This window comes from Buteo buteo, chromosome 12 (genome assembly GCF_964188355.1).
Source record: "Buteo buteo chromosome 12, bButBut1.hap1.1, whole genome shotgun sequence".
In the NCBI taxonomy this organism is placed as follows: domain Eukaryota; kingdom Metazoa; phylum Chordata; class Aves; order Accipitriformes; family Accipitridae; genus Buteo; species Buteo buteo.
The window spans coordinates 31,900,186-31,926,436 of NC_134182.1; the positions used below are offsets into that span (position 1 = coordinate 31,900,186).

Genomic DNA, 26,251 nt, shown 5'->3' on the forward strand with positions numbered 1-26,251 from the left:
CTGGCACAGGTTGCCCGGAGAGGTGGTAGATGCCCCATCCCTGGAAATATTCAAGGTCAGGTTGGATGGGGCTCTGAGCAACTTGATCTAGTTGAAGATGTCTCTGCTCACTGCAGGAAGGTTGGACTAGATGACCTCTAAAGGTCACTTCCAACCCAAACCATTCTGTGATTCTATTACTCCTCTAGGGATGGAGGGGATACCTAATATCTAAGGCATACCAAATTACTCTAGTGAATATTTTTTTTAATAAAATGGCTAAGATACGTGATTACTTTTTTTTTAATCCTTTTAATTATAGATTAATTTGAGCACTTAGAATCAGACAATAGTTCTCATTTAGAAGATACAGTAAATCATTTAGTTGAAATAAAAAGCTGTTATTCATACCAGACAAGATCACAGGGACTACCAATCATTTCTGGGTTTTTTCAAGGTTTCATTTCTTTCTACTACAGTATAGTGGAGCAATAATTAAACAATATGTTTTAATACTTTCCCAGTCTGTTATTTCAAAGAGCATTGGGGAAGGTGTGTGAGGGTTGTTTGCTTCTTTTTAAGTTAGGACTTGCTGTATTTGTTGTTTGAATACATTTTCTCAGCCAGGAAGGACCAGGTCATGACACTGAAAGCAGTTTTCCCAAATATGTGACGCACAATGTATGTGGTCCTGCCTCAAAAGTCTCTTGTGTTTGTAGCCAGTGTACCACCATAGCTTTAGCACCAAGAAAAAGGAAGATTCTTCACATAAAAATGATCAGATGGAATGGCAGTGAAATGGCACTACTTCTTTTGAGGCTGCTGAAATGAAAAAATTATTTCCTGTGGTATGTCAGAGCATCTTTTTTGGAACTTTGACACAATTTTGGATACCGCAGAATGACTATCCTTGATAGGCATCTGACTGTAATTTTACTTTGTTTCTGTCATCAGAAATCAAATGTCTTTTTCTCTTGGCTACAAATTTGTGTTGTGAATGTTTTCAGCAGATGATCCTGGGCCAAAAACGTCACGAATATGCAAGACAAAGCTAAAAAATCAGGATGGGCAGCTCTTTAATGTGGAGTCTCACTCAGACAAACAACTTCGGCATTTCAAATTCTTGTCAGTCTCCTTCATGTCACAACTTTTATCTTCTCAGAGTTTTGTGAAAAAGGTAATAATGGCAGATTGCTTTTAAACTGATCACATTAAGTAATTGTGCCATACTGTAATAGATGAGGTTTAATTTGCTTTTTAGTACAGCTTTATATACAAAGGGAATCTGTCCAGTGTATCTTGCTGACACCTTTATTGACAGTTTTGAAACGTCTCAGTAATGTTAATTATTTTTTAATAAGGCTTTTCCAGATAGACTCTGTTTGTGTGATCAATGAATAGGTAACAAACTGAAATTCTGGTCCCAGTGGATTCCCACCGGCTTTATGGAGTCTGGGATTTCACTCGCAGTCTGTATAACTCCAAGTTTGGTGTGGGACTCATGCTATTAACTCTGAAAAGACAAAATAAATGTTACCAATTTTAGACTGCAGGTCTAGCTGGAAGTAGTTCCCAGTTTTTCAACTGAATATCATCCACCAGCATGAAATGTGTTCGCTACTGTGACTACATTGCCCAAGATTCTCAGATTTTCTTGTAGAATGATGGCTTAAGTGCAACTGCAGGGAACTCATCATTACCATGTTAGTGGACACTTTCATTCAGAACAAACAAATTTGTGTGTACTGGGATATTAACTTACTGAGGGGATGTAAGTTTCACACTTAGAGTTTTCATTCTTGCTTTTCAAACCAGATAGTTGAATGTGAAAAAACAGAAGAGCTGCAGAAGTTGGAACAGAGGTATGATTTAAATCTGCTCACTCCTCCTTTTCTAGCTTTTACTGCAACCTGGGAACATTTTTTAAGTGTAGTCCCATTAGAGTATTTTTGCCAAGGTTACTTTTAATGTAGTCCTTGGCAAGAAGCTGTATTTATTATATGCAAGTTAGTTGTGTTTTCTTATGGTTTGCTTTTTTTTTTTTATATATGATGTAGTTTTTTATTTCTGAAAGATTGCTCTAACCAATATCCACTCCTTCTGTATTTCTGATAGTGCTTATTTACATACGTGGCCGTAACTATTATGCTATTGATGAAGAAGTCGCTCAAAGAATTCCAGATTTTTAGCAAAACATACCGCTTTATTTGTAGGAAAAAAAAATCGTTATTCACAGGCGCCCCTGTACTGGTGTAAGAAAATTACCAGTAATCACAGATCACAGTTGTAGTCATTGGGCTATAACAGCCAATGATGCAAAAATGAGGGTTTCTTTTGCAGAGGCTTAACTTTTATGTTTGTTCTAAGTGAAAAAGGGTGTAGGATTTATTTTGTGTTCCTTAAATGCTCATTTTTACAGATTGTTTTTGTTGTGAAGTAGAGTTCTCAAGTAGAACTACTGTTGTATGTAGGTGCTAATTTTGGGTGTACCAGGTAGACTTCTTTAATGTGCACAATTGTTCTTATTGCCATAGCTTTTTGTTAGTATGTAGATGTGATCTGCTAGTCTCTCCATTGGCTGTTTCATTTTCTTTTATTGTTGCTGTTTCATGAAATTTTATGCTTTCCAGTAATAGTCAACTTCTTTAGTGTCCTTGTTACTTACTAAAAGATGCTTCCTTCCGTCTAGGCTATTGGAAGAAGTTCTTCACTATATAAACACTGTGGCATCTTCAGTGGAAGGAAACGTGGACAAGCCAACAGCCAAATTTTGGAGGGTTCTGCTTAACAAGTCCTATGATATGCTGGATAAAGTATGTCTCATTAGCCGTCATGTTAGCAGTGGGACATTTCTGCTTTTGCTTATTAATAGGATTATAACCTTTGTAGGATTTCTTCTTGGATTAGGACTAATCTTTATTGGATGGTTTGCAACCTGGTGCATCATTGTTTTAACTCATCTAACAACTTTAATAACTACAGCTAACAGTTTAGACAGAACAACCAGAGGGAAAAAAAAAATCAGGAATGCTTGTTTCTTCTAGTCAGTATTCTGCTGGCTGGAAGCAGTCATTTCACTGTCTGTCTGGTGGAGAAGAATGGCTCTTGGCAGCATTTCTCACTGTTAACTCATAAAATGATTTAAATAATGCTAATGGAACTGTTGTATACTTCTACTTGGAGAAAAAAATCCTGATGCTTTTCTTTCTAATCACTTTCTGATCAGAAGTATATTTGTAGGACTGGACTGGCTATCTCATTGCAAGTTGTTGAGCAGTCTTTTCGCAGCTTGGTTTGTTTTGGGTTTTTTTGTGCCTGTGAAGCATATTCCAGTTGTCATGATGTACATGCACCAGGCACTACCAGAAGTATTTTAGGGTAAGGAGGGATAGCTTACCAGTGTAGACAAAAGGAATTGCTGAGGAAATCTCGAAGCAAGTGGATTATGGCTGGTTAGCAGCCAGTGGACATACATTAAGTACTGTAACTGGAACCTGCTTCGTTCTTTTGCTTGCCTAAGATAAAGCATTGCTAGCCTGTCCTCTCTTCTTTGATCCTGAAACCCATGTAGGAAGTTGAAGAGAGTTTGCCTGTCTTATATGGAGCCTACTATGTCACAGTGCATGGAAGAGGATTTATGGTATTGTTTTGTTTGTATTTTCTTGTAGGTCAATGCCTTACTGCCAACAGAAACCTTCATCCCTGTAATTAGGGGACTAATGATGAATCAGCTCCCATCTGTAAGACGTAAGGCAATGGACCTTTTGAACAATAAGGTGCAGCAGCGCACAAAGTGGCAGAAGAGCCAGGTGAGGCAAAGTGGTTAAACTCGGTTCCTTTAGCAGAAGTACCCAGAGAGAGATTGATGTAAAAGTGGTTTGCTCTATGTAAAGACGTCGAGTACCAGTGCCAATTCTGGCAGGCAGCTCTTGAGTTGTGAGATGTAGGCTACCTGCCCCTAGTTACCTTGCAGGTTCTGAGTTTCTAATTATATGTCTAATGTGTGTGTTCTCTTGTCCTCTTAGATCCAGCAGCTCTTGGAGCTAGTTCCTGAGCTTATTGCTATTGTGCAGTGTAAAAGAAAGGAGGAAGAGGAGGAGCAAGCTATCAACAGGCAGACTGCTTTGTTCAGCCTCAAGCTACTCTGCAAAGGTTTTGGCACAGAAAATCCAGTGCCATTTGTACCTGTTCTGAAAACTGCCATCGATCTAATTTCTTCAGAGAAGGAGGAAAAGAATGTGATGGGAAGTGCTTTGCTTTGTATAGCTGAGGTCACCTGTACACTGAAAGCCCAAGCAATACCTCAGCTTCCAAGGTACTGTTGTGTTCTTTTTAACACAACCAGCTGCAGCAGGTATTAGTTATACTAAAAATACATTACTGAAGGAATGTTGATGAAGGCCCAGTGGAACTCTGCCCATGTGTGTGTTTCGTGTAGATAAAAATAATGGTATTTGCTGTGCTTGAAGGTGTTTCCTGGTCGTAGAACAAAGAAGCTAGTGCAGAAATTGTAAGTTTTATAATCAGTAGAGTTCCCTCTGGAGTCTGCTACTGTGAACAGAGAGGCAATCTTGATGGCTTTAGGGAAGTCAGACCATGTTCTCTATTTTTACTGTAGAACAGATTGCATTTAAAACCATGATAACGGTACAGTTGGAAACCCTGCATGCTACATTATTTTATTCTCCCTATGCAAGAATTCAAGCATCTTACTTGTTGCTTTTAAAACTGCTTTATCTCATTACAAATACAAGTTTCTTATTGTCATTAAATCTTTAAACTACTAGGCTTTGAGCAACCTGGTCTAGTGAAAGATGTCCCTGCCTGTGGCAGGGTGGTTGGACTAGATGATCTTTAAAGATCCCTTCTGACCCAAATCATTCTATGATTCTGTGATTCCAAACCCAATACCCTTCATTAGCTTTGGAAAAATGAAATGCAGCAGAAGAGCCCAGAACACTGAGTCTTCTCAAATACACATGTAAAAATTGATGTGAAAATTGTCCCTGCAGGCTTAACAGGTGGATTTGTGTGATTGGAGAAGTGCCTCCTAATGGTCAGTGGTTTCACCTTTCTCTATTTATGCTTGGTTATTCACAGGCTGATGCCAGCACTGTTGAAGACTTTAAAAAATAAGAAGGAGCTGGTCTCCAACGAGATTTACTTGCTGAGTGCTGTCACTGCTCTGCTGAAGGTTGCAGAAACATTACCACACTTCCTTAGTCCTTATCTTTTGGATTGCTTGCTGCAGGTGAGCTCTCTGACTCCTACAGATATGTAAAGGGGGACAGGATCTGCCCAGTTTCTAGAAGAAGCTACAGAGGTAATTTTTTCTCCCTCAAACAAGGAGGAGTGTGTGCCGTTCATGTGGAAGGTTGTAACGTATTACCCTTCTACTCACCTTCTTACAGAGATAACTAAGATACAGAATAGAAGAGCTGTCTCCTACTCCTCCCTCTGATAGGTTGTAGTTTGCCTCTTTGGAAAGGGAGATGAATCCTGAAGGATCATTCTGTAATATCCATGATCTCATCAAATGTGTACCTAACAGCTCTAGTTAGGGTAATTCTAACCCCCTGCTGCTGACACGCACGTTTTTTCAGTGTTTGTCTTCTGAAGACAGCAAAGCTCTCTACACAGACATCTTAATTGTAAGGTGTTTCCAAGTGGCGCAAACAGCAAAATTCTCATCTGCCACTTGCAACATTCAACTACTGTATAATAAGTTCTTGAGTTGTTTTAAGTATGCTTAACTTCTGTTGGATTTCCTGATAGGTTGTCCGCTTGGAAAAGATTGTGGTCGAGTTTGGTCCTTCTTCCCAGATAAGCTTACGCGTAACATCATTGAAAACTATCCTAGCTACAAGGCTTGCTCCTCGAATACTCTTGCCTGCAATTACAAAGTGTTACAGTGAAGTGGCAAATACCCGGAAGGTAAGGATGTTTTTCATTTGTTTGCATTGTGATTAAAAAGAAAGGAAGGAAAAAAAGAAACAAGAAGTGCAAAATTTGGCTCATTTGTCCCGGCTGTGTCCCCTCCCAACCTCTTGCCCACCACCAGCCTACTCACTGGGGCAGCAGAGTGAGAAACAAAGAAAGTCTTACACTGTGCAAGCACTGTTCAGTAATAGCTAAAACACCGGTGTGTTATCAGTGTTGTTTTGTTCACAAATCTAGAACACCACCTTCTGAGCAGCTATGAAGAAAATTGACTCCATCCCAGCCAAACCTAGCACAGTCTTTATATTATCTCTATTTTCTTTTGTACCACAGTGGTGGCTCAGGAAAGTTGACCTGGGAGAAATGCACCAGTTTAATGTCCTTAGTGCGTTAGATGATGAATGCTTGAGAGATCATCCCATTCATAAAGGCCTTGATTTATCTGCTAGGAACACAAGTTGAGTCATGATTTTCATCTGGGCTTTGCTCCAGTCTCATAGGCGCAAACCTTTCAGACTTAACTGGTATCTCCAGTATTGGAGAGGGGAGACCAAGCTCTTCTCAGGAATGCTACTAACTTAAGCCCCCAAAAGTACAGGAAGAAGTTTATTTATTTTATCGACAATATTTTAATGAGTGAATGTGTGAAGTGCAAAAATCCAATTCCCTTATGTTTCTCGGTTACTGTCAATATCACAGTTGCCTTTGCATTGCTTTGCTTTTGTTTTGGCAGAACTGCCTGCGTCCCCTTATGAACATTTTGAAGGAGCACATTGTTGGTATGGAGAAGGAGCACCTGATCTCCCATCAGTCTGAGCTGACAGCATTTTTCATGAAAGCCCTGGACTTCCGAACAGAGCATGCTGAGGTGGCTTGTTTAGGCGGATGAACAGCAGCAGCTCAACCTCTACATGCTAATTCTATCTGTTGTTTTAAAAATATTAGTAGTTTCCATTGCATATGTACTCTGAAATTCTGGGTATCAAATATTCTGTTCTGGAATTGTTCTTGGTGTAGAAAACATTATGGTTAGGTATTTAGTCTACAACAGACAAAATGAAAGTGTGCTTTGAAAGCTCAAATTCTTACATTTCAAATTATGTTTTCTCATTTTTCTAGGATGATTTAGAGGAAGTTGGTAAGACAGAGGCTTACGTTATTGATTGTCTAATAAGTATGGTTATGAAACTTTCTGAGGCTTCTTTTAGACCCCTCTTCTTCAAGGTAAGAAATTTAACTATAATTCATCTGCATCAGCATATTTTGTATTTCCCAGTGCATAGACACAGGAAAGAGCTAATCTGCCTTTCACTTTCAGCTCTTTGATTGGTCCAAAACAGAGTCTACCCTAAAAGACAGACTGCTGACATTCCACCGAATAGCGGACTGCATTGCAGACAAGCTCAAGGGTCTCTTCAACCTGTTTGCTGGTCACTTAGTGAAGCCATTTGCCGAGACACTGAACCAGGTCAACATTTCTAAAACTGGTAAGTTTTTAATTACGAACTACAGAGAGGCACTGGCAGGCTAACTCTAATTGCTGAAAGAGGTTAATTATAATTGCTGAAAGTTTAGTCTTGCAGGATTTACTTCACAGCACATACCTCTCATTTCTCTCTTTCTTTTTCTCTCATAAATAAGGCATCTTTCTTATTCTGACGGAACCAAAGGACATTTTTCATCCATGGACTCTGGGCTGCCAGTACAAAGTTGAGACCACATGAAAATTTTCAATGTCAGTCCCAGTGAGTTCCATGAGAATGAAATTGCGTGGAAAGAGGGTGACTTGTTTCTGTTGGGGCTTTTTTCTTTTTTTTTTTTTTTCATTCACTCACTCCTCTTATATGCTGCCAGTGTATTCAGACTCCTCTGCTTTCTTAGCAACAATAGGTATTACTTTTTTGTATGGGGAACTATTTGCCCATCCCTTTGTAGTGACCTGAAGAAATTCTCCATATCCACAGGTATGGCCAAGCACTTTTCCTATAGCCTGTGGCTATTCTCTTTTGTCCCCAGCTCACTGTGAACGGCAGTGGCAGACCTGTGAGGGCATTAGCTAAAAGCCAGATAACATATTGCATCCACTTTATTCTTCTGACTGATGAGTACATAACTGCTATGTAGTACATCCTTTAGCTATATTCACAAACTAACGACATTTCTGTCTTGTGGGGAAGTTTTGTATTTTCTTTTTTTTTTTGATTATTTTTTTTCCTTCTCCTTGATTCATATGTAGATGAAGCTTTCTTTGACTCTGAGAATAACACAGAAAAGAGCTGTCTACTGTTGCAGTTCACCATGGACTGTCTGCACAAGCTCTTCCTGTTTGACACCCAGAAGTTCCTCAGTAAGGAAAGAGCAGAAACCTTGATGATGCCTCTGGTTGATCAGGTATTGACAAACACAAAAAAAACAATTCACAGCTGATTTTTTTTTTTCATCTGAAAGATTTATTTTTTTTTAACTATCAGGCCTCAATCCTCTCCCTTAACAAAAAGGGAGGAATTAAGTCATTGTCTTTGGCCTACAGACAGTATTAACTGCTTTGCCTAAGGCACTGAATTACTAATTTTTTTATCCTCTTTCTAAACCATCTTCATTCCTTAAGGTTCATGCATGTTGTTGAGCTCTTGCGCACCAGTGCACTCCCACTGATGCTCTTTGACATAACTGTTGAGTACCTGAAAGCCAAAGCTAGAAGTGCTTTTGGCTGGGTTTATCTGAGCCTGGATCTGTTTGACAAGCTTTTTACTTCCACAGCTAGAAAATATGCTTGGAGGAGATGAGAAGTTCCAGGAAAGAGTGACAGCACACCTGATACCCTGCATAGCTCAGTTTTCAGTGGCAATGGCAGATGATTCTCTTTGGAAACCACTGAACTACCACATCCTGCTGAAAATGAGGCACACTTCTCCTAAGGTTGGGAACTATGAGAATTTGAACTGGTTTTCTTTGTTGCCTTAGAAAATGGGAACAGTGCCTCAAAAACCAGAAGTGGATTAGCCAAGTCATTGCTAAAATACTAGCCTAAATTAAAATACTGATATTGTACAATGCTACTCCCAAGTTCTAGAGAGATGTATACTACATGGCCTTCTGCTCTTACTGTAAGCAGTCAACAGTCCACATGTGCATATCTTCCATACTGTGTGGTTTGGGTTTTTTAAAGATTTGGTAGCTGTTGGAATAAGAGAAACTTACTAATAAGAGAAAGAAAGGGGCACTTTAGATGGGGAACTGGAAGGTAGGTTTTTTTGTCAACCTTCAGACCTGTTTATTATATAGAGTTTTGTCAAGACTCTCCTGTTTGACAGGTTGTATGTATTCAGGGGGAGTACCTGGTTTTTCATTGTACTGAGCTAAGTCCTGATACAGTAGAACAGAGTGGCATTGTAACAGGAAGTTAAAGACTGTTATAATCAAGTAACTTCCAGCAACATACCTGCTTCTTCCAACCTATTTTTCCTTTAATATTACCTTAACCCAGATGTTGAGGTTTAAATTAGCTTAAAACTAGTTCCCTTCAGTAGGGAAAGCTAGTTTACAAACTTATACGGAAAGAAGGCAGAAGCAGGGAGAAAACAGGGAACTATACTGTAATGTTCATTTCCTTAAAAAGATTATTGTTTTGGTTTAGGTCCGATTTGCTGCTCTGCTTGCTTTGGTAGAAGTTGCACAGAAACTGAAGGAGAACTACCTGGTCCTGCTACCAGAATCTATTCCGTTCTTAGCTGAGCTCATGGAAGGTAATGTTCTAAAGTGGCATTAGTGAAGGCAGGCAACTGGCCTATGACCGAAAAAGAATAAGGGCCACTTATTTCAAAGATTCATCGAGGATGATTGCTATAATTGCTATAAATCTTACAAATTGACATATGGTAGCTTAAACTGTGCAGGATGCAAACTGAAATGGATTGTATCCAACACACTCCTAAAGTTCAGTTAGATTATGGTTGTTTCTTCAGTGCACATGTGCACATCTCCCCAGTTGCATGTTTTAGATCAGTATTACAGTAGAAATAATTTGCCCAAGTCCTGAGTCAGTGCCAAAATATTTTTAATGACTATTTCATACCTGGTGTTTGAAGACAGTTCTAGCCTTGACAAGTGATGAAGCATTCTTAGGGTAGCTTTGTAATTACTGTTCCACTTAATTCCTGCTTTCTTTTTCTAGATGAATGTGAAGAAGTTGAACAGCAATGTCAAAAGACAATTCAACAACTGGAAGTCATTTTGGGAGAACCACTCCAAAGCTACTTCTAAATTTATCCCCTTTGTTTTCATATTTTGTCTGATCGTGTTAGTTTCACACGTGCAAGTGTTACAGGCAAACTGTGTCATACTAATTTTTATCAGAGCCAAGATCTTAACTTTTTAATAAAATATTGTAAGAATCTGGCTTTATCATTTCTGGATAGGTAGGGGACTTTTCCTTAACTGCTCTTTTCTTAACAGTGCAAAACTGGAGCAAGCTGTAAGAAGTCTGATAGCTGAGCACAAACAGAGTGACAACATGCAAGACTTGCTGAATTCCACTGTGCTTGGAGTATGCAGTTACTGTCCCCACGGAAGGGCCGCCATGCTACAATGTAAGCATGGTACTCGCTGGTGGACCCATGCACTGCAATCCTGATAATCTGCTTTTCTGTCATTTTCAGGGAAGTAAAGTCACTGAAGATACTGAAAAAGAAGTTACAAAAACTAGGATTCTTATAGGAGCTAAAGCTGGTTTTTAGTCTTTAAAGACTGCTGCTGATTAGCTTCTTATTCACCTGAAGATCAAGAATAAATTCTTTGCTATGTTAATGAATTTACCAAAAAACTCACCACCTGTTTTGCACCAGGAGATGCTGGTTCATTACACTGCTAGCAAGAAAGGCACTCAGACTCTGTAAAATGATGGTTTTAAAATGCAACTGGTTAGAGCTAACACTATAAAGAGGATAATCTTACATCCCCTCAGGTGCTGGGAACAGGCCTCTATTCAGGGTGCAGCATGCCACACAGATGCCATCTGCAGAAAGGTTACCCCATCATGCTCATTCGTGCTCTTACAAGATTTTCTTAAAACAACTACTAATCTTGTCTGCTGCTGACAAAAAAAAAAAAAAAAAAAAAAAAAAAAAAAGGGTGTTCACATGAGAACTTCCTCCTGAACTCTTAGATAAAGGCAAGCATATACAAGTGGTGTAATTGCCATTACCAAGTGGGAGCTGCCTACCGGCTCCTCTGTTACAATTGGCCAGCTAAGTTTATCCTGTGGCCAAGGGCTATGTACAGCACAATACTGTCCTGAAGGCCACACCAGCACAGCCGAGGCATAGGCTTACTCAGGTTAACTGGTCTGTGGATCGCTAACTCCTTGATGTAGAACTGGTCCTCCAGTCAGGCTCACTATGCCACCTTGGAGATAGTGGTAAGATAATAAGCAAAACAAGACAAAATATAGACCAAAAAGGCATTATAGCTACTTAGTTACACTTGGAGAAAAGCAGAGTTCACAAATGTTTTTATTTATGCTTTTTATACATTAAATCTGGTAATTTATCTTAAACAGTCTTTTAGGGTACAGCTTATTCTTGAAATTGCTTCACTCTTTTAGCAGCTGTTTAAGATAAACAGGAACATCACTTGGGCATGTATTGACAGCCAGTAGCAACTTATTTTTAAAAATGAGTATAAAAATTAAGACTGACATTTGTATGGAAAACATTGAATAGGAACAGCTTGTTTCAGATAGGTAGTATTTTAATACAAGACAAGACTGAAAAAGGATCCCTTCTCTATTCCACTGATAAGTATCTGAGTCTCATCTTGGCTGAAACCCTGCCTGGACTACCTGGGTTCACAGATTTTAAAAAAAAAAAAAAAAAAAGAAAAATACAAACATCTACTTAAGTCCCTGAGCAATCTCAACTTGGTTAGAAGTTGTTTCAGATCGTACAACCTTTCAAAAGTTCACACAATTGGAACCAGCTAAATCATTTTCATTTGTTTCACTTCAGAAAACTAAAAGCTAGAAGTGCTGCTGTATGTTTGATTTAAACCACTTATAAGCAGGAGGTGACATGAGTGTCAGAGAAGGTAGTGCTGCAGCCGCAGGCTAAGCAGCAAGATCAAATTCCTCCTTGTTTTTTGCTAGAACTGATGGGTCAACTGTTTGCTTAATCCAGCCTCAGGAAAAAGGTTATAGTTGCTAATATAAACTAAGAAGCAGAAGAGTGTATTTCATAATTTTAATGAATTATCAATTTCCCTTTTGGGGTAGATAACCCTATCTTCACATCCTCTTTCAGTCTTGTTTCTACTTCACAATACTGAATGTATGCTATCAAGAAATGCTGAGTAGTTAAACATATCGAGTGCAATTGTTAAACACCGTATGATGCAGCATTTTCATATTGCTAAGAGATTTAGCTGAGCAAAGACTTACTTAGCTTGCCAGGATACTGTAAACTAGAGGAGGATTTAATCTCACAGTTAGCAGTTCTGGTACTCACCTAACTCAGAGAGGCAGATGCAGAAGCCTAGATAGATAAAGGCAGGCTCAGCGCAAGTCAGCGCCTGTTTGTACTTGATAAGGAGGCACTGTCATTAGAAGAGGTTTAATTCTTTTAGTAGTGACTGAAAAGAACTACCAGCTCCTCATATCTAACAATTTAACATCTCCCATGACTTCCACTACATTGATCTTTTCAAGTTGTTTAAAACGATGCTTGTACTCCAGAGTGTGAACACCATTAACAGCAACTTTGAACTGGTGGGCATCACAGAAAATGATCAGCTGAAAACCAAGAAGAGAAACAGTTAAGTTTTAAGCTTAGGTAAGACATGAAATACAACCTGATGATCTACCCTAGACTTGGGCAAGCCCTGCTTCTGTTACAAAGAATGTTTCAGGCAAAAGAAACATTTTAAAAAGTGGAACTTCAATAAAATTCATAGAATCATAGAATAACTCAAGTTGGAAGGGACCAATAAGGATCATAGAGTCCAACTCAATTCAATTAAAATTCATTCTGAGCACAGGCTGAATTCTTGCAACTATTTAAAAAGAAAACTGTCATTAAACCCCAGTCAAATCTCTGCTCCCTTTGGTCTCATTTAATCCTAAATATTCTCAAGACATTGACATGCAGGAATGGCAGTTTTATTTAAACCTGTATTAGTGATATGACATTTAAGCACCACTGCTAATCCTTTTGGCAGAATTAGCAGTTTGATGCTATGTTTCTGTTAATCTTACCTCAAAGTACATCCCTGGACTGAAAGGGAAGTTGGCAACATCCTTCTCTTCTTCTCCCCAGCTGTCATGAAGGTATGAGTTTCTCACAAAAACTTTGTTTTTCATTCGGGGATTCAGATGTAATGCAATGTCCTTTGAGTCACTTGATTTCAGATTTATCACAAAGCTGGAAGATATATTTTAAAAGTCCATTATACCAAGGGTTTATAAATGTGATGCAGTAGTCCATGCTATTTACCATGCCCTTAGCCAATACTCAGAACTGTTCTGGAGCCAGGGCCATGACTCACCTGAAGGACCAAGCAGGCAGTTAACATCCATTTGTCTCCTTTGCACAGAAACCTTTGCTGGAGGCAGCAAATGTAGGACATGACCTTGCTAGATCTGCTTCATCACTCACACCTTTCTGTTCATGTCTCAGCAAGGAGGTATTGAGCCAAGTGGGCCAAGTGCTGCTCCCCTACAGCACTAGGAAGCAGCGTTCTCACAGAAACAGACAGTGCTACTTGCTCCACCATCTCTTTCTCTTAACTCGGGCAGTGGAGAGTGGGAGGCTTTGTTTTACCTATTCTTTCTGCCAACAAACTGGTTAGACTCTAAGGAAAAGTTTGAGGATTCTCTCCCTACATTTAAGATTGGTGGGACACCACACATACAAAGTGTTGCTTTGTAGGCAGTGCAGCTTGGCCCAGGCTGAACAAATACTCTGCAATCTCCAGACATGTCCACAGCACAGGGTTCCTAAAGGGGAGCTCTGAAGAAGAGTGATCAGGGGGAAGACTCATCCAAATTCAAATGAATGCTTCAACCTGTGGCAAAGACCTCACTGCATTTGAGGAAATATTCCTCCCCCCAAATCAGCTCCAGCTGTCAGATTATTTCCCTCTTTTGAGAAGCCTAGAATTGCTTAGTCCAGCTACGAAATACAGCGACAGCCACACTTCCAAACTGTGTGAAGTCTTCTTTTTCACCAAGAAAAAGGAACACCTACAACTGTGTGAACTGAGTGAAAGACAGTAAATGAGTTACAAACTCTATAAAAATCTATACACGTTTAAAAGCACAAACAGCAGGCAACCTGCAATGCTTTAACTAATACCCAAAAGCCTCTTCACTCATAAGCAGTGCATCCAGCACTTGAAATGTGCTATAAGCTTTTCAAGACAAAAGAAGGAAAACAAATGCTACTATCTAAGTATTAATTATCCTACTCAATTTAAAGTGCATTCAAACTTTATTTATGAGATGTCAAAACCTTGGGTTCTGGTACTAACGTGAACTCCAAGTGCTGTTCAGCTGCAGGGAAGGCATGTCCTCTGAGGAAGCAGGAGTGCAATGCATTCACACAGCGTAAAAAGCATGCTTCTCATCATTTGCACTAATTGCTTCATTTTTAGGCATGTTTCTGCAGAGCCAAAACCACCCTTCAAGCAAAGAGCATGCTGAAGCACAGACTTTTCCTCAGCTCCATTTTGACTGTGCTGCACTCCCCTTTCCGCACGGCCGCTTCAAATCACGTTGGGAAAATAAATGCCTGCTTTGCAACCCGTTGTTCCTAATTTGCTATCAAAATTATAGCTCATAGTCCCCTACCAGCTTTCATCACTCAGTTGTTATCAGTTAGGCACCTTCATGCTTATACAGTCTGCAAGAAGGCCGTCTCAGAAGTATTCAGATTAACGTTGTAACAGGCAGGATTTGAGCACACCCCCAACTCATCTAACTCACTCATTTTCCATCTACTACTGCCAGTTCCCTTACTCTTGGACCTCTTCAGAATAAAAGCTGTCTTTGTACAATATGTATGGTCACATGCCTTGCACAATGGAAACCCTGAACAGACACACAACATTCTGAATGATGCAGATTTAGTAAGACACTCAGGTTTTATCTTCGCTTTTCACAATGAAGATGCTCTTTTAAGACCTCTCCAAAGCGGTATCTGAGTTTCTGAGAAAACTGCACTGTAGTTTCAGATTATTCCAGATGCAAAGTTGCAAGTGAGAATATACTGAGGCAATATAAAAGCCTATTCATTCTCAAGAGTAGCTCAGTTACACAGCAGAAAAAAATTAGTAACACTTACCTCTTTGGGTTTTTAATCACTTCTCCTTTAATGGCAACTGTGCATCCTGGACGAAGCGCAGTATCAAGTTTCCCAACGTAAGGAACTCCCTGGAAGTACACCACCAATAAAAATTTTGACTGTGACTTACTCTTTTCAATATACAAGCTGAGCATTACTATGGCAGGAAGAAATGTGGCCTACAATTGCTAATCTGCACTTATAGCTAAAGTTATTCCTACCGACATGTTCTGGGATACTAATACTATAGGAGAAAAGCTATAAAGGGGAAAAAAAAGGTGAGCACAAAAAAAAAAAAAGTAAGCACAAAACTCCCTGCACTAATTTAAATTTATATCATATAATTATTCAGATACAGACATCCCAACGTCTCCTCTGAAAGCTTCAGTTATGGTTTAAAGAATTAAGACTCATGCTAGGTGTGTAGTCTTACAGTTGCATAAGTACCAGAAGAAGGGTCACTGTGTATTCTGTCCTCCTGACACACCGTTCATAATGATAGATAGTGCAAGTATTTTGCCTTTTTTTCCTTGTTAGACGTTATTTTGATCAGGGAAAAGGAGTGAACAGAGAAGTACTTCACCTTTATTTTTTTGTTGAAGTTCACCACTTGCAAATGACAATATTGCATGTTACTTGGTTTTGAAAAGAAGACTGATGAAGTCCACATATTCTATTTGTATATACTCCTGGCTTCCAATCCCTTTTCAGTTTGAGCATGGTCCTTATTCCAACCTGGATACTGTCCACCTCTAGAGCTTTTTACAAAAAGATGAGCACTCACTCTGTGTATGTTTCATGCTAGCTGGGTGCAAATTCCAACCCTAAGGTGCGATGCTTGCACCCAGCCACCTGAAGTGTACAGAGGGTAAGCATGGATCTGTCAGTAAGAGGAAGATGTAACCAGATAGGTTCTAAGATACACACATAAACATAAGGCCATTTGGCATAATATCACTGCAGAATACTTTTGTTTTGTAGGTATTCCCTAAGGCAGATAAAACTAAGTATGCTTATTTGAAAAAAGTTTTTAATGTGAATTGGTCCTTTAAAACTTCAGGTACCTCAATTTTATTTCTCTGTTTATGGCTGTGGGTGCTCTGTTTATCTTTTGGGTTTTCTAAATGATTTAACAAATAGCCTCACTTTTACTAGCAGCAGCAAAGAGGATTACTCTCTACAAAACCTCGCTGATGATCATCTCCCAGTAGATTCTCAATTCCCTTGTTCTGTGCATGTTTTTTCATGAATAACTGAGATGTTTTTATTTTGATTTTTTTTACTCTTCACATTTGCCACAAGTCTACACGAGACACTTACAAATTGCGAACCATCTGGCATTTCCCCCTACAAGAGAAAACAAACAGCATTAACCAGCTTATCGGACAACAGGGAGATTCATTCAAGCTTTTACAAACATACGTACATTTTCTGTGTTTATCTTTGTTACTCCTAGAGATGATAGCTGAGACCCTTGTAAAGACTGCAGAGAGAGAGACATTTAGGTGTCATTGCTAACATCATAGAACATAAAGTTGGTTTAGAACCATGTAAGAATCTGCGCTGCTTTGAAGGGTGAACAGTTAACATGGAAATCTAGGGCTATGGTAAAGAAAAAGATAGCCACACAGAGGGCCTTGGGATTCTAAGCAGTCCCCTGCATCCCTGTCCCTTCTCAGGGGAAGGACAGATGAGCAACATGGCCATGCAGAGATACAGTTCCAGCCTAGCCCTGGCAGATTGTGTCTCCAGCTTGTTTATTTCAATACCAGCCTCCATCTTCCTCCTCAGAAAAGTATATTAGAAGCAAAGACAAAAAGCAAACAATCGCCCTTCTCCATGCCTTTCTTCCCCAAAAGATACAGCACCAGCAGCCACAGACTAAAGCAACTCTGTTCTGGTTTGTGTTTGGGACAGAAAACAACCTACAGCACCTGCCTGCCCCCAAGCTCTTCTCAGAGTCAGTCCTCCAAGACCAGGACTCAGCTCAGAAGTAACACTATTCTGGCAACATGCCCAAGGCCAAGTGATGGGGCCCATAAAAGTCTGTCCATAGGCTTTGCAAATGATCAGTGACTAGACGTGTTCTTAAAAGCTTAGACCCCATTTCGTTCAGGCCCAAACCTCCACCTTCTATCAACACAGTAATTAGTCTGCTGACCTGAGTTAGACCTGACCTTTGGCAGCAAGAGACCCAAGCTCTGCCCAGTGTAGTAAGGATGGGGCAGAAGAGACCCAGAATCTTATATCAGAGTAGGTAGGCTGCTTTAGCGAGTGGCAGGAAGAAAGGAAAAGGCATTCAACTTCTGTATCTCCCTGGAATTTATCAACTTTTGTTTCTGTTCTAAAAGTCCTACCCTTTCAGAGCAGAAGGATCTCTCTGTCTGTACAGAGCAAAACATTGTTCAACTCCTCCCTGTTGGCTTACTTTCTCTAGCAGAGCTGGCAGCTGAGAAGGAGCACAGCACTGCCTTAAATTCACTGCAGTTTGCTCCAAGTGCAAGTCAAGCCACAAAGTCTTCAAGAAAGGACACCTCTTCTCACCCCCCAGAAATAAATGCACTTCTACTTATCACTTCATTCAACAATTCAGTCATTTTAGCAGGAAAAACAGGGTTATGCAGTTGTAGCTGTGGCTGAACTTGCCATTTGGAAGCCAAGCAACAAGTTACAGCTGTGGTTGAACTTGTCACTTAGAAGCATGGAATACTGAGAGTTCAGTTTGGAGCTCCTACAATATTTGAAAAAGTCTAATCCATTCCTAGATCCAGTATCCAATCAATTCTTATACCATTTATCCTGTTAATTTTGTAAGCTGTAAACTTTGTCACCCTTTTGCCCGTAACCTGAAGAATAAAACAGAGAGTTCCTCACATGAGACTCGCATATTGAAATGTGGGGAAAAAAATCTTGTTACTGAGGTTAGGCTGTGTAGCTGCTTTTCTTTACTTCCTTTTCACCATAAATTCTACTCTGTATTTTATTAAGACAGAGAAAAGGAATTGAACAAGTTAGCTGTCTATATAACTTACAACAGAAACAAAATCTATTGTTTTGATCTGCACTTTGCCATATATTCCAAGAGTATCTATTCTTCCAAGGCTAATTCTGTGGTTGTAGAGCAGCAAGTGCTTCTTGTTTACAGTCACCTAAAGAGACAGGGAACAAAACAGGAAAATTGTATTAAACATACACTACACCAGCCGTGTATCAAATTGTATGCCTGTATCTCTGGTTCACACTGCTTTGGTACAGATGCAGGGAGCATCCTAGCAATTTCAGAGCAACTAAGTTCAGCTCATCCATGATCCAGTCTCTTTCCATCACTACGAGAGAGATTTATTTGCCTACAATAAAATTCACATTCCACACCTTTTGTTTCTATCACCTGATCATTTACCAGTGTGGTATTACCAATCTAATAGAATCTATTATTGCAGTCTAACACAGCAAGACAAATACACCTCACATGTTTCCTCCAAGAGGACTGTCCTACACTAGTCACACAACAGGTTCACCCTAAGGTCAGCCCATTGTACTTAAGAAGGGAAGGGTGGAGTAGCCATTAGCCATGGCAGGAAGTTACTTGCCTACTCATCCAACTTAGAGGATGGCAATACAAAATTAAAGGTCTGATTTACTTAGCACTTCTTTAAAGAAAACTTCTAAACTTTTCTGTAGTTAGACTATACTTAGGTAACGCAGAAACCAAGGCTTCCAACTATTTATTGTAAGTATACAAAATATATCTCTTTTATTGGCCTGACAACTGGCTACAGATAAAGAATCAAATCAACTCAGACTCACCTGGAATTTATCCTTTAAAATCATGATGACAATCTCAAATGACTTCCCTTTTTGAAAGGGCATCTCGTAAGTGATCTCCTCCCAGCCCCACTTTTCCCTCTCCAGTGTGTTGCAAACAATGCAGCCAGACCTTTTGAAGCGGGGGTTGAAATGAAACGCCACATCAGCTCGAGGCTTTGTGCTGCTGCCACACTGTAAATCCACCTGGAACCTAATCATAAAAATAAGACAAACCACATTCAGCTCAGTCTGTTAAGAAATCACCTAAAAGTTTGATACACTTGTGTTTTACTGTGGAGCCTCAGAACAGGCAGACACAATGAGTGTTGCTGGATAAGGAAAAAAACCAAACACATATTTGTCCAACTCCTACACATTTGTGAAAGGTTCCTCCATGACTTATTGCAATGAATTAAAATATTTAAGTATTTATTTAATGGTCATCATTCATATCATATAAGCTCCTTACCTACTGTGTTCACCACCTTCCTTCCCAGCATCTTCAGTAGAACAACCAAATAAATCTTGGGCAGTCAGGGAACAGAACCGCCATATTGGGCATATGCACTAGTTCACACCTCCTTATCCCTGTCTAAGTTAATTCCTTCATGCAACACATTCAGTTATCAATTTTGTTAGTCTCACATAACCTCTTTAGACAAGCAGACATATGCTATGACAGGGGAAAAAAATTGCCAAAGCAGGCAAAGCAAAAAGCAAGAAGAAAGGATCCGCAGAAAGCAAAAAATCCGTTCATCCTCCGCTGCTCATCACAAAGCTTTCATTAACCACTTAAGCCTGTCTTCACTCTGACACTATCACAAGGATTTAGATCAAGCCTTTATGTGCCATCTTAAGCAGGACCCCTGGAAACATTTTATCCATTACATTCTTGTTCACATGGTGACACTGCAAAAAGTGACACGGTAGCCACTACCTGTCTGCATCATCAGGAACAGTCCCATGTATCATAATCAGCTCTCCAGGTACAAGGCCACCAAGTATTGTGCCAACATATGGAATAATCTAGAAGAGGGGGGGAAAAAAAAAAAAAAGAAGAAGAAAAAGATTCAAATAACATTTTGTGATTGAGGCAAAAAAGCCCACAATAGTTCTAAAAATAACAATCTAATACTTAATTATGTGGTGCTCTAGCACATTAAAATAAACACAGCTAACATTCCATTTAAACAAAAGAGTAGAAAAGCACTAAATACCCACCACAATGAAAAGAAAAAACCCAGCAGATTTTCACCTATGAAAACCAAGCTTCTCAGATAAAATTAATACTGAAATTTCCAGCCTCCATTCCTATCTCTCAAGGAGTGGTAATATTTTATTGTCTCACTTTTAATAAAGAAGATTCACTTCAAATTAGGTCATTGCCAAGGGCTGACTATTATCAGCGCTCTGCTGGTAGCAGGAGGCACCTTCCACAACCCTTCTAACCCCAGATCACAGCAGCTGCCTTTTTGCTTGTTCTTGCTCCATCTTGGAAAACAGTGATGGGAAGAGACTATGTCACAGAGTGTCTTGTTAGTAAAAACTACACAACAAAAGCCACAAAATACTTTATCCTAATGAGCTAAGAGCTGCAAGGTGCACTGAAATAGCCCTGTTCAGTCTTCTTGGTCTTCATGGTATCTATGGTATGCAGTCTGGCTCAAAGCCTGCCGATTTTTTCTTCCGTATCAATAGCTGGAGAAGATAACACATGCATGGTACACTAAACTGAAATGGCAACACGGTAGGAGTTGTTAAACTATATAAGGGGACATGTCAGTTAAAACAAAAGCCCCAAACGCCCCAGCACAGCTCTTTAGCAAATGCTCAGATACGCTGACAGAAGACCTACCCTGACCATCAGCTGGTACACCCAGCATTTCAGGGAGAGAAGGGGAGCACCTTAACAGAAAACTGTGGAAGTTCGCAGAAGACTGATCTGAAAGCAAAGCTTTAAGTCTGCATCTGATCACATGTGCTTTAGACTGAAAAAGGAAGTAAATGGTAGCAAATGCAACATTTGCTCTTGTTAACAGACAAAAATTTCTGCCACGGTTGTTTTGTTGTTGGTTTTTTTTTTCCCAAAAAAATCCCTGATCTATGGAACTGCATATAAGATTTTAGGACACCTTTGAAATGAAACATCAATTGCAAACAAGAGTTCCAGTAATTTAACAACAAAAAATGAACAGACTGGAAATACAACTCTTGAATGGAATAATGGACCATAAAAGGACAAGCTGAGATTTTTATTTTTTAAATATATATGTATCATCATGCAAAACAGGAAGATGTAAAAAGGGGATGTGTTTGCTGACACCTTGTGAATTTGTGAGGAGGGAAGGGGGAATGACAGCCAAAATTGTCTAAATCCACAGTGTTGATCATTTCTGCCAGTAGATACACATCCTTTTCTGCCCTCTTTCCACTTCCCTTCTCAGCTACCCACACATTGCACAAAACCTGATTTGCAGTCATCTTCTACATCAGGCAAAACAGACTTAAAGAACTTGCTTCTCAAGCATAAGCTCACAAATGGTCGAGTTGTTTTAAGTCTCATATATTTTTATTGGCTTAAGCAGTTGCAGTAGAGGAGGACTAAAATGTGAAATTAAGTGTTAAAAGTGAAAGAATAAATAGGTTGAAATCCCTTTGCTTACTGGTAGTAGCTTGGTTCCTTAATATACAAGCTGTACACAAGAGGCTTATTTTTATTCAAAGAATAAGAACAGTAATAATAAATAAGAAAAAAATGTATCTTGATTATTTTAGTTTTAACACACTGCTCCTAAGGGGTAGTAGCTCTGAGTAATGCAGTAGAGTAATAAATCACCAGTTTGGTCTCCAAAGATAAACCAGAGAAACATACAGACATAGACCAGGGACACTGGGACTTAACCACTCTAGTGGATCAACGTTATTTACCCCTGGAAGAGAAGCTGTGGCAAAAACACTTCTTTACATTCAAAAGGATGCATTTATTTAAGAGAAAAGAAGGTTGGCCTTCTGAGATCAACTCTTCAAAGGCTCAGACATGGAATCTGCAAGGCCATAATAGAGCATTTCCTGGGTGTAATACTACAGATTTAATGAGGGTTTGTCATCACAGAATGTGCCTATAATTTCCTCACATCTCAAGACATTCTTCTACTAATTTTTCCTCATTTATTAAGACTCATGCTTGTGACATCACATGATGTACAAGCATCCTGGCTCTCTTCCAGACCTCCAAAAATTACCTCTGAAGCCAATTGGTCAATGTCAACTGAATTTGAGAGGTCTCGAAGATCCAAGTTCTTTCTAATATCTGCTAGTTTTCATAAAACAAGAGGACTGATTACAGTCTTGTAGAGGAAAGGACTGTGATAACACAGTTTTCATCCAGCGTGCTGGGTAGCCAACAGCTGCTCCATCAGGTGGGGCGTGACAATATTTCTTGCGAGATGAGTGGAGTAAAGGGCATGAAGAGGGAAGCAGGATTTTCTGGATGATTCAGAACAGTACAGTAAGAAATACATCTGTCGTGGTTTAACCCCAGCCAGCAACTAAGCACCACACAGCCGCTCACTCACTCCCCCCCACCCTGCAGTGGGATGGGGGAGAGAATCAGGGAAAAAAAAAAGTAAAACTTGTGGGTTGAGATAAGAACAGTTTAATAGGACAGAAAGGAAGAAAATAATAATTATAACAATAATAAAATGACAATAATAAAAATTACAGAATTGGAATATCCAAAACAAATGATGCACAATGCAATTGCTCACCACTCACCAACCGATGCCTAGTTAGTTCCCAAGCAGCAATCCACCCTCCCTACCCAACCAACACGCCCAGTTTATCATGAGAATACTAGAGTTTTTCCGATAAAGTCTCCAGACTCTAAGCTAGGCAAACAACATTCTGCCAAACCCGGTCTCTGCAATTGCTGAATCACGTTAGCTCAAGTCTTTCCTACAAAACAGGATTTATTGTAGGGCAAGATATCAACTATTGAAAAAGATTCCAAGTTTAATTGCTCAGACTGAAGGTACAAGCACAACAGAAAAAAAACATTTCACAAGGGCTGCCAGGCACCACTCGTGTTTACAGAGAATCAGGAGTGAAAACACTGCTTATCATATTTTCACCTTTGATCCAGCACATTCTGCAAAAGTGCCAGACATCTATATAAGCTGTATGAAAAAGGAGGACCCTCCAAGGCTGACAGAACTTCGTCCTGTTGTGGGAGCGTCCATTTGCTTACAGCACAATTTCTGAACACCACCAGCTCCTAGTGTCACCTGTGACATTCTCCCTCAAATTCCTGAGCGATAGATACAACAAGTTCTCAGTAACATCCCTCCCCGTGCAAAACGGTACGAGTCCTAACTATCAACATAAAACAGCAGAGTTCCATTTCCCAAGGAAGAAGTTGTTGATGTGATAGGGGAGTTACCGGGTTACTGATTGTCTTCCGTGGTCCATCCAAGGACATCATCTTCCCTCCTTCAGTTTAAGTTTGTCAGTTCTCCGTGACCACTGCTGGAGCGTATTTAAAGGACTCACTGGTTAGGCAGCACCAAAGGAGGGATCCCTTCCAAAAAATAAAACTTTAACAAGAAAGAAACGAAAGTGAAACTACATGAAGTGAAACCGTCCAAGGTGTAACTTTAAACAGCACAAGACAGGATGCAAACATCTTTCCTTTCCAAGAAATTTGCTGGAGTTTTGAAATATGAAAATTAAAGGCTTGCTTAAAGAAATAAAGTGCCACTCTAACAAGGGACAGTGACTAGGGTACACAATGTCATCAGCAGCTTCCTGATATTACATATACTGAGACAGAAACCCACATAAAAATCGTCATTGTACAGGGGAACACTGACGGGAAATCAAGACCAAAGCAAAAAATAATTCTGCCTTTAGCATCAGAAAGTCCAAGAGCAGACCCAAAAAGATGAAACCCAGACCTACAACCCAGTGTCCAGCAGCCTGCCAGTTGCTGTTGCGCACCCAGGGAAGTTCAATCTAGATCCTGCTGAGAGGGGATCCTGGAACAGAGCCAACTGTCAGTCTTGGCAGACCAGGTGGCACTATGGCAAAGTGACAGGTTGAGGGGTTTTTTGTTTGGTTATTAGTTTTTTATTGAAAATGTCGCAATACAAGGGAAAGCTGCAATTCAGGCTTTGACAAAACGGAAGATGGCCATGCAACTGCAAGGTTCTCCTGTAACCTTGTCAGGAGAACCACTGCCAGTACACGTTACGCCAAATCTTAAGTCTGCAATACCGTTAAGTTAAGGTTTCCTGACTACACTTGTAGAACTGAAACAGGTATGTATGCTTTCCTGTTATCTCACACGTTGCAAGACAGCGGAAAAACCTCTTCAATAAAAACCCACGAAAACAGAAAGGCCAACATCCAGCTACTGCACTATCCCACTGTGGCAGGCAGAAAACATCCTTCACGAAGGTAACTGAGGTTAGACTTTATAACCAAAGCTAGATTTTACACCAAGGCAATCAAGACTCCTGCAAAGACAATAAGCAAAGTCCCTCCCGGACAGCCGCAAGCAATTAAAAGTGCAAAACACCAGTGGTCTCCCCCCGCCTATAAGCCCAACACTGCAACGCGCTCGAAGGACACAGGACTAGTCTCACCAAGCCGTAAAACACGAAACCGCGACCGCTTCAGCCGTAACGTGCTCCGAGGAAGCCCCGGCTCCACAGAGACCCTCCTTCAGCCGGGCCCGCCCGCGGCAGCCCCTCCTCCCCACAGGCAGACACACGCGGGGGGTGGGGGGTGCGGGGAGGACGGTTACCGATGCCGTTACCCCCCGCTCCCCTTTATCGGCACAACGCACCTCCGTGACTAGCAGCCCCGCGCGCTGAGGCCTGCCGCCGCTGCCGCCATCCTCCCCCGCTCCGCCCCGGCCCCTCCCAGCCGCTTCCGGCTGCCTCTGACGTCACCGCGCACGGCGCGCCCCGCGCGCCCGCCCCGGTCCCGGGGGCCCGTCCGGGCCAGCCGTGGCGGCCCCTGGGGCCCGCCCGTCCGCCCTTCATTCCTTCCTTCCCTCCTTCTCTCCCTCCTTCCTTCCTTCCCTCCCTCCTTCCTTCCCTCCCTCCCTCCTTCCTTCCCTCCTTCCCTCCCTCCTTCCTTCCTTCCCTCCCTCCTTCCTTCCCTCCCTCCTTCCTTCCTTCCCTCCCTCCTTCCTTCCCTCCCTCCTTCCCTCCCTCCTTCCCTCCCTCCCTCCTTCCCTCCCTCCCTCCTTCTTTCCTTCCTTCCCTCCCTCCCTCCTTCCCTCCCTCCTTCTTTCCTTCCTTCCCTCCCTCCCTCCTTCCCTCCCTCCTTCCCTCCTTCCTTCCGTCCCTCCCCAGCAGCCGCTCCCCACCTGCTGTGGCCGAGGGCTGCGCGGGGAGCACACCGCTTCTGGGCCTGCTCCCGACCCGCAGCCGGGGCCTGTCCAGGAGCCGCAGGGCCCTGAGCCGCTGCTCCTGCACATCCCCCGCGGGCTGCCATGTACCGGCGGTGAAGTAACGACTTGGCTGCCAAGTTCATTCAGTCTTAGCCTTAACACTACCGCAGGCTTCCCCTGCGAACCCTTCTCTTCCTCAGTGCTCGGCATTTCCTCTATTATCGGTCGCTCGCTACAGCCTAACCCCATCTCCTCGCAGCGAGACCCGTCCCCGGGGACCAGACCCACATGCGGTTTTCAGAGCCGGCTGGATCATTTGTCATGTTTCCGAAACCTGGAAATCTTATACCTGCTGACCCCGGGCTGTGCTTTTACCCTGCCGTTCCCTCACAGGCTTCACCAAGTGTGGTTTTGGCTGTCTGGGGCTAGTAAGCAGATAAGGCAATGAAGCCCCTCGTCGTTTTACTGCTTGCGATGTGTAGCAATAAGCTGCTCAGAGAGGAACTACTTAAAGCTCCCCTGTTGATAAGCTGGATGGGGAAAAGATGAGGACAAAAATAAAGGTTGCAATAGAAAAGGCCCACAGAATTGTATCACTGTATCCCATTCAATTACAGGCATTACAGTATTTCTTTGCCTTGCAGGAAGCAGTGCGCATGGCTATAGCAAAGTTAGAATGGCACTCAGGCACTCATCACAAAGACCATTTTAATATCTTGGCTAAATAACACCCAGTCTCCTATTCTACAATGAACCAGCACAAAACCCCTCTACCAAATCATATCTATTTGCTACA

The 26,251-nt window shown here is 41.1% G+C and overlaps 2 protein-coding genes across 10 annotated transcripts in view; one reads left to right on the forward strand and one right to left on the reverse strand.

Moving 5' to 3' along the window:
• HEATR1 (HEAT repeat containing 1) overlaps window positions 1–10,315 on the forward strand; it is a 39,514-nt gene extending 29,199 nt beyond the window's left edge. The window contains exons 32-45 of one of the 4 annotated variants that reach the window (XM_075043212.1): window positions 987–1,156; window positions 1,795–1,841; window positions 2,669–2,792; window positions 3,648–3,788; window positions 4,005–4,294; window positions 5,080–5,230; window positions 5,755–5,913; window positions 6,653–6,787; window positions 7,039–7,143; window positions 7,238–7,406; window positions 8,156–8,310; window positions 8,680–8,838; window positions 9,557–9,665; window positions 10,094–10,315. In XM_075043212.1, coding sequence (XP_074899313.1) covers window positions 987–1,156; window positions 1,795–1,841; window positions 2,669–2,792; window positions 3,648–3,788; window positions 4,005–4,294; window positions 5,080–5,230; window positions 5,755–5,913; window positions 6,653–6,787; window positions 7,039–7,143; window positions 7,238–7,406; window positions 8,156–8,310; window positions 8,680–8,838; window positions 9,557–9,665; window positions 10,094–10,182 — 2,003 coding nt within the window. In that variant the 3' untranslated portion in view covers window positions 10,183–10,315. Of the gene's footprint in view, window positions 1–986; window positions 1,157–1,794; window positions 1,842–2,668; window positions 2,793–3,647; window positions 3,789–4,004; window positions 4,295–5,079; window positions 5,231–5,754; window positions 5,914–6,652; window positions 6,788–7,038; window positions 7,144–7,237; window positions 7,407–7,560; window positions 7,665–8,155; window positions 8,311–8,679; window positions 8,839–9,556; window positions 9,666–10,093 lie in introns of those variants that run through there. The other 3 variants (XM_075043213.1, XM_075043215.1, XM_075043216.1) reach the window with 3 other exon arrangements.
• Window positions 10,316–11,413: 1,098 nt separating this feature from the next.
• On the reverse strand, window positions 11,414–25,054 carry LGALS8 (galectin 8). 6 transcript variants are annotated; one of them, XM_075043217.1, is made up of 10 exons: window positions 24,904–25,053; window positions 23,497–23,650; window positions 19,996–20,084; window positions 19,059–19,269; window positions 18,284–18,400; window positions 16,678–16,734; window positions 16,572–16,598; window positions 15,252–15,340; window positions 13,166–13,331; window positions 11,414–12,703 (listed from the first exon to the last, which is right to left on the reverse strand). In XM_075043217.1, the coding sequence occupies exons 2-10, from the start codon at window positions 23,536–23,538 to the stop codon at window positions 12,554–12,556; spliced, it is 948 nt and encodes a 315-aa protein (XP_074899318.1). In that variant the 5' UTR covers window positions 23,539–23,650; window positions 24,904–25,053; the 3' UTR covers window positions 11,414–12,553. The 6 variants fall into 6 exon arrangements, with proteins under 6 accessions (XP_074899318.1, XP_074899319.1, XP_074899321.1 ...); XM_075043218.1 differs by having other exon boundaries at window positions 24,701–24,921; XM_075043220.1 differs by lacking the exon at window positions 19,996–20,084.
• Between the last annotated feature and the right edge of the window lie 1,197 nt (window positions 25,055–26,251).

Excerpts from the sequence above, each read along its gene's own strand:
- LGALS8 (XM_075043217.1), bottom strand. The coding sequence starts at position 23,538 with ATGATGTCCTTGGATGGACCACGGAAGACAATCAGTAACCCG. Across the intron at positions 20,085-23,496 it reads GGAAGACAATCAGTAACCCG|ATTATTCCATATGTTGGCAC; the intron begins GTAACTCCCCTA and ends CCCCTCTTCTAG. Across the intron at positions 16,735-18,283 it reads CAATAGATTTTGTTTCTGTT|TCTTTACAAGGGTCTCAGCT; the intron begins GTAAGTTATATA and ends CTCTCTCTGCAG.